Source organism: Aegilops tauschii, chromosome 5 (genome assembly GCF_002575655.3).
Source record: "Aegilops tauschii subsp. strangulata cultivar AL8/78 chromosome 5, Aet v6.0, whole genome shotgun sequence".
NCBI lineage: Eukaryota > Viridiplantae > Streptophyta > Magnoliopsida > Poales > Poaceae > Aegilops > Aegilops tauschii.
In genome coordinates, this window is record NC_053039.3 from 320,329,648 (window position 1) to 320,339,893 (window position 10,246).

General features: G+C 46.2%; 1 protein-coding gene and 1 long non-coding RNA gene across 3 annotated transcripts; both read left to right on the plus strand.

Moving 5' to 3' along the window:
- Positions 1–563: 563 nt before the first annotated feature.
- LOC109733244 (putative pumilio homolog 8, chloroplastic) lies at positions 564–4,760 on the plus strand. Of its 2 annotated transcripts, XM_020292441.4 has the most exons (6): positions 564–1,619; positions 1,726–1,906; positions 3,120–3,283; positions 3,820–4,078; positions 4,164–4,307; positions 4,379–4,760. In XM_020292441.4, the coding sequence occupies exons 1-5, from the start codon at positions 868–870 to the stop codon at positions 4,278–4,280; spliced, it is 1,473 nt and encodes a 490-aa protein (XP_020148030.1). In that variant the 5' UTR covers positions 564–867; the 3' UTR covers positions 4,281–4,307; positions 4,379–4,760. The 2 variants fall into 2 exon arrangements, 1 of the variants encoding a protein (XP_020148030.1); XR_012184731.1 differs by lacking the exon at positions 3,120–3,283 and having other exon boundaries at positions 700–1,619.
- Positions 4,761–7,961: 3,201 nt separating this feature from the next.
- Positions 7,962–8,718, plus strand: LOC120965115 (uncharacterized). Its single transcript, XR_005757275.2, has 2 exons — positions 7,962–8,133; positions 8,232–8,718. It is a non-coding gene; the product is annotated as an uncharacterized lncRNA (long non-coding RNA).
- The last annotated feature ends 1,528 nt before the right edge of the window (positions 8,719–10,246 follow it).

Consider the following 10,246-nt stretch of genomic DNA (forward strand, 5'->3'; position numbering starts at 1 on the left):
GACCATACATGTGTCATGCCTAGTCTGTCGTGCCATGGCATATCCCTTAGAAAATGTGAACGAGTCACCGTCACCACATTTAACGGCAATGATTGTAGTTAAATGCCGTTTTCGATCCGAGGTATAATTGAACAATTTAGCGCAGAGATACAGTTAAATCAACATGTTTCAAACGAGATCTTAAACTTTCAACTTTGCGTGAAGAAATATACCAATCTCCGAAAATCCAAGCACGGACTAAATAATCAGCATATCTTCGTGTCAGGGTAGTACATTTATGTACTTTGCATTTTCCAAGGAAAAAAAGGGTTAGCATTGCATATGTGTAGTACACTTGCACGTGTAATCAGTTTAGAAACGCCCTAAAAAATCTGCATGGCGACGAGAATTAAACAGCGCTGGTCTAAACCTTAAACCTAATTGTAACAGAAAAGAAAAGAGAAAAAATACCCAACAAATCTTACCAGCAAAACAACCCGTGGCCACCCTCCCTCGCACGCCCGAAATCTTACCTCGCACGCCGCCGCCCTCAAGAACAGGCTTCGTCCCACTCCCACGTCCACGAGGCCCCACATGTAAGCACCCCGCGCACGCGCACGCCGGGCTCTTGCGCTTGCGCGACGCCATTAACGAACTGAACGAACCGACTAAACCCCACGCATCCCGATGTACAAAACCCGCCCGCGGCTTTCTCTCCCTCCTTCCTCCCATCTTCGTCCCCAAGGAAACAATCCCGGGGAATAAAAAAAATTCCTGTGAAATTAAAGGAAGGCGATCCCCAGTCCGATCCCTCCAATCCCCACTTCCATCCACCCTCAAAGCCGCGAGCTTTCCCCTCGCCCGTGCTCCAGGGCGCGTGGTTTCCGGATGGCTTTGGAGCTGCGGCTGGCGCCGGCGGCGGAGGAGGAGGAGAGGCGCCTGTCCGAGGAGGACGAGCTACTGTTCCAGGACATCGCGAGGGAGGTGGGGCGGCTCGGCATCCGCGAGACCGAGGTTGAGGCCCAGGGGCGGCGCCAGGAGGACGCGGCCGCGGCGGACGGCCTCCTCCCACTTCCGGCGGTTCCTGAGCGCCCTGGGCAGCAGGGGGGCCTGTACCGGCCTCCCTTATCCGTCACGAGGGTTCTGTCGCTCGTGGTGCAGGAGGCCGGCCCGGTGCCGCCGCCGTTCTCGCCGCCGCCGACGGGGGTACCCGGCGGCCGTAGGGTGCTCGACGAATGGCACTTCCCGGGCGATCATCTCGGCCGCGGTCGCGCCCCTGTCCACCAGAACTTCCGCGCCGCGGGATCCGTGCCGCCGCGCGCCACCTGGTCTGGCGACGCGTACGCCCGCTCAAGGGCGTTTCCTGGGCGCGCCGCCAGCACACAGCTGGTCGAGGACATCGTCCTGTTTCTCGCCAAGAACGAGCAAACGGTGCTCAACATGTTGTTCTGGGGAGCCCCCGAGGACGCGGACGCCGTGGCAGCGGTGATAGTCCAGCACGCCGTCCCTCTCATCGAGAGCAGCCACGGGACCCGCCTGCTCGTTGTCGTCCTCAGCCGCTGCAACCATATGCTCCAGGAAGCGATCGTCGCTAGAATCACTCGAGACCACAAGAAGTTTTTCAAGATTTGTGCTGCGAGGCATGTGCATATAACACTCGCGTTTCCCCTTTGGCTTGTGATCTTTCTGGTCTTGCCGGTTCGCTGCAGAGGATGTTAAATATGAAGTTTGTTTGATATCTTTCAGGTCAGGTGAGGTGGTGAGCATGATCAATTCCTGCATATCCGAGAAATCACTGGAGCTTCTGAGAGATGCAATCGTGCCATGGGTGACTCCGTTTATGATGGCTCGCCTTGTAACGGATTCGAGTAGACTCATGGTGGTGCATGCCTTGGTGCAGTGTGTTCCTCATCCATACTTTGCTGAGGTACTTTGAATTTATTCCCCATCCAGATTCTAACTGGCGCAGTATAGATACCAATGTGTGATTATTGTGTTGTGGTAGTAACATTTTTGCATGATTTCGTTGTTGCTTATAAAGCTACTCAATCCAGAGCAATAATACAACTAAGAAATGGATTTGCCATTGCGTTGTGTTTATAATTAACCAATGTGTGTATCCACCAGAATATGTGAAGTTTCTTTTCTTGTCTGTGCACAAATGACGAAACATTGCATTATTAACCAGCTGTAGATTTCCTAAGATGATGTATATACCATTTTCAAGACTAGGTAAGCACAGGAGTGTGTTACACACACTTGCAGTCAAGCTAATTTAGTAGATTTTTATTTGGAAAATTAATTGTGTTTTGGCTACCAACTTCAATAAACAGTTCCCTTTTACCCAAATGTAGCAATCCTATTAGTACAAATAGTGCTTGTGTGATTCATGTAGATGGGCATAGTCCAGTAACTCTATTGTAATAGTGGGGGCATGTTTAGATCTCTTGATCACCTTGCTTTGTTAAGCAAGGAAAAACTAACCCACATGAGCAATGCTCAAGGAAATAAGATTAGTAAGGTAATGTATTTTGTTCTTTACCTTGAAAGGTTAAATTGAGTACCGTAAAACAATGACTAAGCACTATATATTCAAGCAGACCACAACATCACAGAAAATCAAACCTTGCCCACATTGGGTAGTCAAATTTGGCTTTTGACCATGGCCATGAGAAGCAGCTTTTAGTACAGCAAGATTCTGACCAATACAAATACATATCTTTGATAGGAAATTTTAGGTGGCCATTTTCGTTTTGCACTGACAAGGGAATCAAGCATGCCCTTGTATTTTGTTCTCACGTACATAGGTCCCATGTTGATTTCAAAGTGATAAAGTGGTTCCAGGCAAGGTGTCTGGACATTAATTTAGATGTATGATGTTATAGTTAAATAATATTTCGGATGAATATTGTCGATGTGTTTTGCTGAACAGTTGCTTACCATTTTATCTTTGCTTCAAAATGTATTCATTGACGCCATATCTTTTTCACAGTTTGTAAGTCATCTCTCATATGTTATTGCGAGAACCGAGAATGAAGCCATATCAAAATTTTGTCTTGCCTGTCGTGCTTACTTTCAGTTTATGTTACTTCCTCTTATTTCCATGCCCCATGTGTTGACATTTTGCATTATATTGGCAGTTTATTTTTGATGCTGTTGCTACGAACTGCTTAGCACTTGCTATTCATCCGCATGGAGTGTCCCTCCTGCAAAGTTGTCTGGAGCATGTCGGATGGACAGAAAAGGATAATGTTTTGTCAAAAGTCTCTTGTTGCAGCACCGATCTTGCTCAAAATCGTTTTGGGTAACTATCTATAATGAATTTTGATGATAATCCTACTGACCATCATTCTATTCCATGCAAACACATCAAACAATTATCTGGTAGCCTTTAATTAATCCCAAACATTTAGCCTTTTCAAGCAGATTCCTGCAAAAAAATTGAATTCAAGCTTAGCTCAATTTGTGTGTTCTCATTTTATATCATACGCATAACTGGTACATATGCATTATCCATCTATATTTTTCATGTCTGAATGTAAATGTTTTGCATGTACAGTATTTACTTTAATAATACAATTTAGCAATGTTATCTAAGAATTGGTAATATAACCTGAAGTATTGGGAAGCAAAAGATCGAGTTAGCAGTACTGTTGTTCTTTGATGGCCATTATATGAAACAAAATTGCGGGGGGGCATTATATAAATTTTGTTGTCTCAACATTATTTATTGTTTCTACTACCAAGTACCACCATAAGTAATTTTTCGATCTGTTGATCTATGAATCACAACTTTGTGCCCTGAAAGGCTTACCGTTTGTCTTTCATTTTTTCTTCCAGAAACTACATTGTTCAGTACGTACTGAAACAAAGAAACCCATCGTACTTGGCAATTATCGCATCCCACTTCAGGTCTAATTATGTGACACTCTCAAGACAAAGATATAGCAGCAATGTGGTTGAAACGTGCCTACAAGTTTTTAATGACAGAGATCGATCTAACATTGTTCATGAATTGATTCGGTATCATCCCTTCAGAGATTTAGTGTCAGATGAGTTTGCTAATTATGTCATCTCTAGAGCCCTTACAACCTGCAAGGTAATCTGCCTCGGCCACGATTTGTTTTCATAGTATATTTTCTAGCTCAGAAACAGATATGCTAAGAGTTCCTTACTGTGTCCAGGTTCCTCTTCGGGATCGATTGGCCACTGCTATCCTTTCCCTTCAAAATGTCAATCGCCGTCACCCTCATTGTCTGAAGATGTTCAACACACTTTCCGAGCTTGGCTACAGATATTGAAAAGAAAATAAATTTCAGACCTAATAGGTAACAGACACTTTTCCCTATATGTTGCTATATTGATTGGCCCTGTACTTATTCAGCAGCCATCTTTGCAGGGTTTCGGGAGAAGTTGTTCCTGTATATTATAAGCAGTTCTGGCTGGGGATGTTGTCAGCTCATCTGGTGGGCGTCGTTCCTTTTGTAGTGTGCTGGTCACACTTTGTCTCGAGATTAGGATTGTTTGGGCGAGGGGTACCAGAACTCTCTTGAGACAAATACCCCCATCCAAACACACCTTTTAGTTTGTGTGAACTCGAATTTTCCTTGTGGTTTGTTGTGCCCATTTCCGTATGTGAGATGTCTCCAGGCGTTGTTGTTAGTTGTTACTTCTGTAGTTTGCTGCCTGTTGTTAAAAAGAGTGAACAATGGTTGTGTGAGATGTTAAGGTGGTTGTGCTACTAGCTTTTATCAATGCTGTTGTGGAACTTCAGTATTCTATTTGGCAAAGCATATTCAACCAAAACAAGACTTATCTTTTTTACATCTCTCGTACTCAACATGCAAATACATCTTCCTTGTTTTTATTCCAACTTATATAAATGTTTTAAACACTGACTACATAGGAGTCGGTGGCATCAAGATCGGGGAAGTCCACCCATGCGCCTCACTAAATTTACACGGTGTTCATATTTCAACTTTTCTATATTGTTTTCGTAACCTAAGAGTATTTATTCCTACATCGCCTATGTATTTTCTACGTGAGAAGTCTGTCGTTTGACTAAGCACCTCTTTTTGGTGACTGGGTACACCATTGATTGATTTCTAACATCCTTATTGGATCAAACTTCTTGTTGGGATGATGCTGACTCACAGCTCCAATTGCTTGGTTGGACCGATTTCTAGTGAGTGGAAAATACTACGTACCTGCAGTTTGCGATCTTACATAGGAGTTCCAATCTGATTCAAAATTTGCGATCTTACAACCTTGCAACCCACCTTTGTTTCAACTAAAATCAATTGATCTCCTTGATTGTTGAATTAGTACAGAGTGTACAACACATATCTGAGAGGGGGAGTATAGTAACCAAATGCCCTACACAAAAGGCACGCAGGCCATGCGTCCGGTGGAGATCTAAAGAATACGATAACATGTACATGCAACGTTACAAACTCATGTTAATGTTGGAACGCGGCCGGAGAGGATGTTCAGGCGCGAACTAATTGGAAAACTTGAGATTGGTGAAAACATCTGCAAATTGAGAGCTCAATGGAACATGCAGAACCCGTGCTTCACCAAGGGCAACAGTCATAAACCAAGTGTAGATCATTTTCCACATGTTTGGTACGTTGATGTTGTACCGGACTTGAAGAGACATACCTTACACTAATGGTGTCGAATAAACAAGTGTGGCGCGAGAAGGAGGGTGATGTAGTTCATCAAGGAGCCGACCCAGCATGATTCTGTCGAGCAATTTGCAATGGTATAGTATTCTCCTTTTGCACTCGACCGTGATATTGTGTGTTGTTTGGATGACCAGGACACCAAGTTTTTTTTTTGGATGCCGATAACTACCACACGTGTGGTGTATCGTGTGGTTGTGCCGCACGTCCTGTGTGGCACAGAGATGACCCCGCCCGCACGGCCGCGTACGGGTGCGCGCGCAGCCACAGCCCGCACGTCCGGTGCAGCGCGATCGCCCCGCACGAGCACGTCCGAGCGAGCGAGCGCGCGGCCCGCACGACCCGTCTCGGCCGTGCCCCTCCCCGCCTGCGAGCCACACGCCCCGCGTGTCAGTAACCACGCGTCCCGCCGCGATTGCCATGGTCCGGACCTCTTCGGTTGCCATGTTGCCATGTTGCTGAACTGCAGTTGCCATGTTGCTGAACTACAGTTGCCATGGTTGCTCAACTGCAGTTGCCATCTTAGGTCAAGTGCCGGATGCCATTTTTGGGCAACTACAGCTGTTGCCATGTATGGTCTGATCTACTACAGTTACCATGATTTGAAAAACTTTAGGAGTTGCCACCTACTAACACTGGACAGTTGCCATGTAGCACTAAAAAACATGGCAAAAAACATGTTTCGGTAAAAAGAGAGTTGCCATCTGCTTACAAGCACGCTAGGGCAGTTTCCATGTACCCTGCAAAACATATGGCGACTGATAGCTTTTGGTGTGTGGGAGAGGAGACGGGCATGTGGGCGATGGTGGTATCTTTAGGAGTGCCACCTACTAACACTAGACATTTGCCATGTAGCGCTATAAACAGACGTGGCAACAAATAACATGTTCGGGGTAAAAGGAGAGTTGCCATCTGCTCATGCTCACAAATAGGGCAGTTGCCATGTACCATTCAAAAACATGGCAAATGACAGCTTGGGTGTGGGAGAGTGGGAGAATGGGCAGTCGTAGGAGATGGGGAACCGAAGTGGTGCGCGGCGTGCGGGCGCGACAGCAGTTTCATCGCACGCCCCGACTGGCGAAACGTTGACCGCGGAGAGAAACAGGCGTGCGGGCGAACTCTCTCACACCCACACACACGAGTTGTCCTATGTGGCACACAAAATCAGCCTTTTTATGCCAAGATTCGTGCAAAAGGCGCTGAGTGACGATGGAGGCGTGTGGGTGAGTTGTCTAACGCCCACACGTGTGGGCGTTAGTGTTTTCGTTTTTTTTAAATGGTCACCAAGGGGGAGAGCTTTCCCACCTGAATATATTACCACTTAAATGATGCAGCAGAGCATTAAAAGAGAACCATGGATGAGAACAGCGATTTGGTGCCCGTGCCCAGCTGCTCTCGATATCTAGGCCTTCCGTTTCACGCTCGGGATCTGTGAATAATGAGCTAGTGAGTCAGGCGCGAGTCGCGGCAAATGGGGGGCGAGGTGAAATACCGTATGGAATAATGCGCACATGGTCGGACCGGAGACGCGGTTGTGGCCTGTACCGTGGACGCCCGCAGACCAGGTCGTTAGTGATTTTGCCGGTCCATGGATCAGATAACGGGGACAGGACGAAGACAAAAGCTGAGCCATCCGGCGGACACGTATGCAGCATGGGTCTCACGTGCTCGTCGTCCGCTCTGGGAACCCTCACCGCCCATCCTTCCCAGACCCGAGAGTGTACTAGTCACTCTGTGCATTTGAAAACCGAACCAAAAAACCATACCGAAAATAAACCGAACCGAATCGATTTTATGGTTTTTATGGTTTCTGGTTTCGGCATGGTATGAACATTTCATACCGATTTGAACTTTGGTTTTTATGGTATATACCGAATATCCAAACGGTTAAGCGAATAAACCGAAGTAAAAAATAAATTTATATTTCTTGAGATGAACAATCATACAAGTCATTTCCTTCTACATGAGTCAAATTCACTACTAAGCATGTAAATTTTTCTTGTAACATTGTCATTTTTCTCTTTTAAAGTGCTAAGCACGTCCATAACCATCAACAGATGAACCAATGCATGCATATATACTTATATATATAGTCATATACTATTTATGTAAAATAGTATGTGTTTTGAGTCATAAATTTGTAAATTATTATTACGTTATTTTGAAATTCGCATCAATTTTGATTTTTATGGTATATACCGAAACTATATCGAAATAATTTGGTACATACCGAAACTGAACCATATTTTATAAACCAAGCCATGTAAACCGAAAAACCAAGCGCACAGGGGAGTACTACCGCCGCCACCCACCACCCCCGACACTCCCGGCGCAACCGCCCTTGTTTTCACACGCCCGTCCGGAGCACCGCTCGTCGTGGGTCACTACGGGAGTTCGCGGGTGCCTCTGGGTCAGAGGATGGAAGAAGCGAGACTGGAGTTTCTTCTCGATGCCGTTGACAGGTGATGAGGTGAGTGATCTCGGATCCGCAAAATAGGGAAGAGAAATCAGGTTTTACGCGAGCGGCATGTCTAATGGCGGCCACCGTTTTCATTATTTTTTTCATAGATTCCCCCTGCGTGAGGAGTTTGCCGACAGCCATGAACACCCAGATCCAGTTCCTCTGGTTTTGCTTGCCAACAGCGGGGCAACATCGTCGGCCGCTGCTGATTCCAGCCCTGGCTCTGGCTGTGTTCAGCAAGTCTGGCGGCGAAGGGAACGGTGATGCCCGTGCTGGGTTCGACGGCGACCGGATTCATCCCCAACTAGGTCAGCACAGTCCACAGACAGAGTAAATTCCCAAGCGCCAGGGTGGACGAAAAGGTCTAGCAACATGAAACCAATTCTCGTAGAATTTCAAAGGCCGATTAGCGACGTTTTCGCGGAGTCAATTTTGGGAAAATTCAGACATGAGTTAGATTATTTCGTGTGTGATTCAGTACACATATGTTGCAACTAATTCAACTTAGAGTGACATGAACCATTTATTTGACATCCTTATATGTACGAAAACATGTGGTCCTGATTTGATTAGTCACATGCTTTTCTGCTGCAAGGCTGCTCACAAAAGAAGATCAGAAAAAAAAAGGCAGTCTGAAAAATGTTTGTCTTTTTTTCTTCGAATTGCAGGCTAAGGCTAGGAAGTGCACCGCCGGACCGTACCCCATAGAAGGACAAAATGCATATGCAGGAGACTCTAATATAGGGTTAGGCCTGAAGATGTAGCCGGTCCAAGCACGCAGGTGGCAGCAGGCCGCAGCAAGACCATGTTGCAGCTTAGAGACTGAAAGAGCAGCAGCAGATATGGAAACAAATGTCAGATGTTGAGCAGCAGACGAAGTTAGACCTTGAGTGTAACTGTGTAAGCACCATCCTTGACATGATGTCACGACCCAAGCACATACATGGGGTGAGCAATCAGATCAGTACCGATTTCGGATACAAGAGAAGAGATTTGAGGTGAGAATCAGCAACAAGGGTGAGATACAGATAGCAGGGAGGTGAGGAACAGTTGCAAGAGGATGAGAGGCTTCGAGACGTTTCAATCGTTCCCTGCCGAATTCTCTGACACGCGCCTCTTTATATAGCATTGCTCCAGATCCTTGCCACTAGGCCCAGCCCAAGCTCCACGGCCCATTTTCCAGAGCAGTCCCACGAAGAGGGCATGACCTCTGGGGCATGACATTCTCGCCCCCTTAAAATGCGGCTTGTCCTCAAGCCGATGATGTGAACCACCCGGATCCCATGGTAGTAGCAGCTCAATGAGAAGTCCAATAATGTCGACGAAGCGGACACCACCCGGGTCCCATGGAGATTGTCTCACGGGTACTCTTCCTACGAGCTTAACAACCTGTTGCATATCTGATGGAAAAATCGGGTTGTTTTCTCTGTCCCTCGGATCAAGATAACATGACGTGCATACATATTCCGAGTAGTCTGAGCAAGCTGGGTGACCATGCAGGTTCTGAGTATGTAACATAATTCCTCCATGAACACCAATGGAATGTGGTAGGAGCGGAGTATACTTGACAACTGTGAAACTCCCTGGTGTGCAACTGTTTTCAACCGAAACTGCTAGAAAGATATTCGTGTTGGAATTTATCTCAAACATATGCCACTTCGTGAGCGTCCATCCAGGGCTGGGTTCAGGCAACATGTATAATGCTTTCTGAGAGTGGAATATGGTTCCATCACTCAAAATATCAGAACCAGCAAGAATACAGTAACTAACCACTTTGCTTACTTTCTGATCAGTTGTAGTAGCCCTCCTTGACATTTTGTCCTCAAATAAACACCATACTGTGGTGAGATCAAACTCTCCAATGATGCCGAGGAGCCATACAACCAGATAAAAACACCCACTGTCAACTTGCATAACTTCCATCGTGAGATGTAGCGTTGGACGCCACCAGGGCAAATGGAGTAAATTGCATAAAACCACCACTTTGAGGGCTAGGTTTGCGAAAATCACTAGGATACAGTTTCTCTGCAGAAGGCACCACGTCTTGCGTAATTCTTTTGCAAAAACCACCGATCGGCGGATCTGGGTCGTTTAAGAGCGTTTATGACAGATGGGGCCCGTT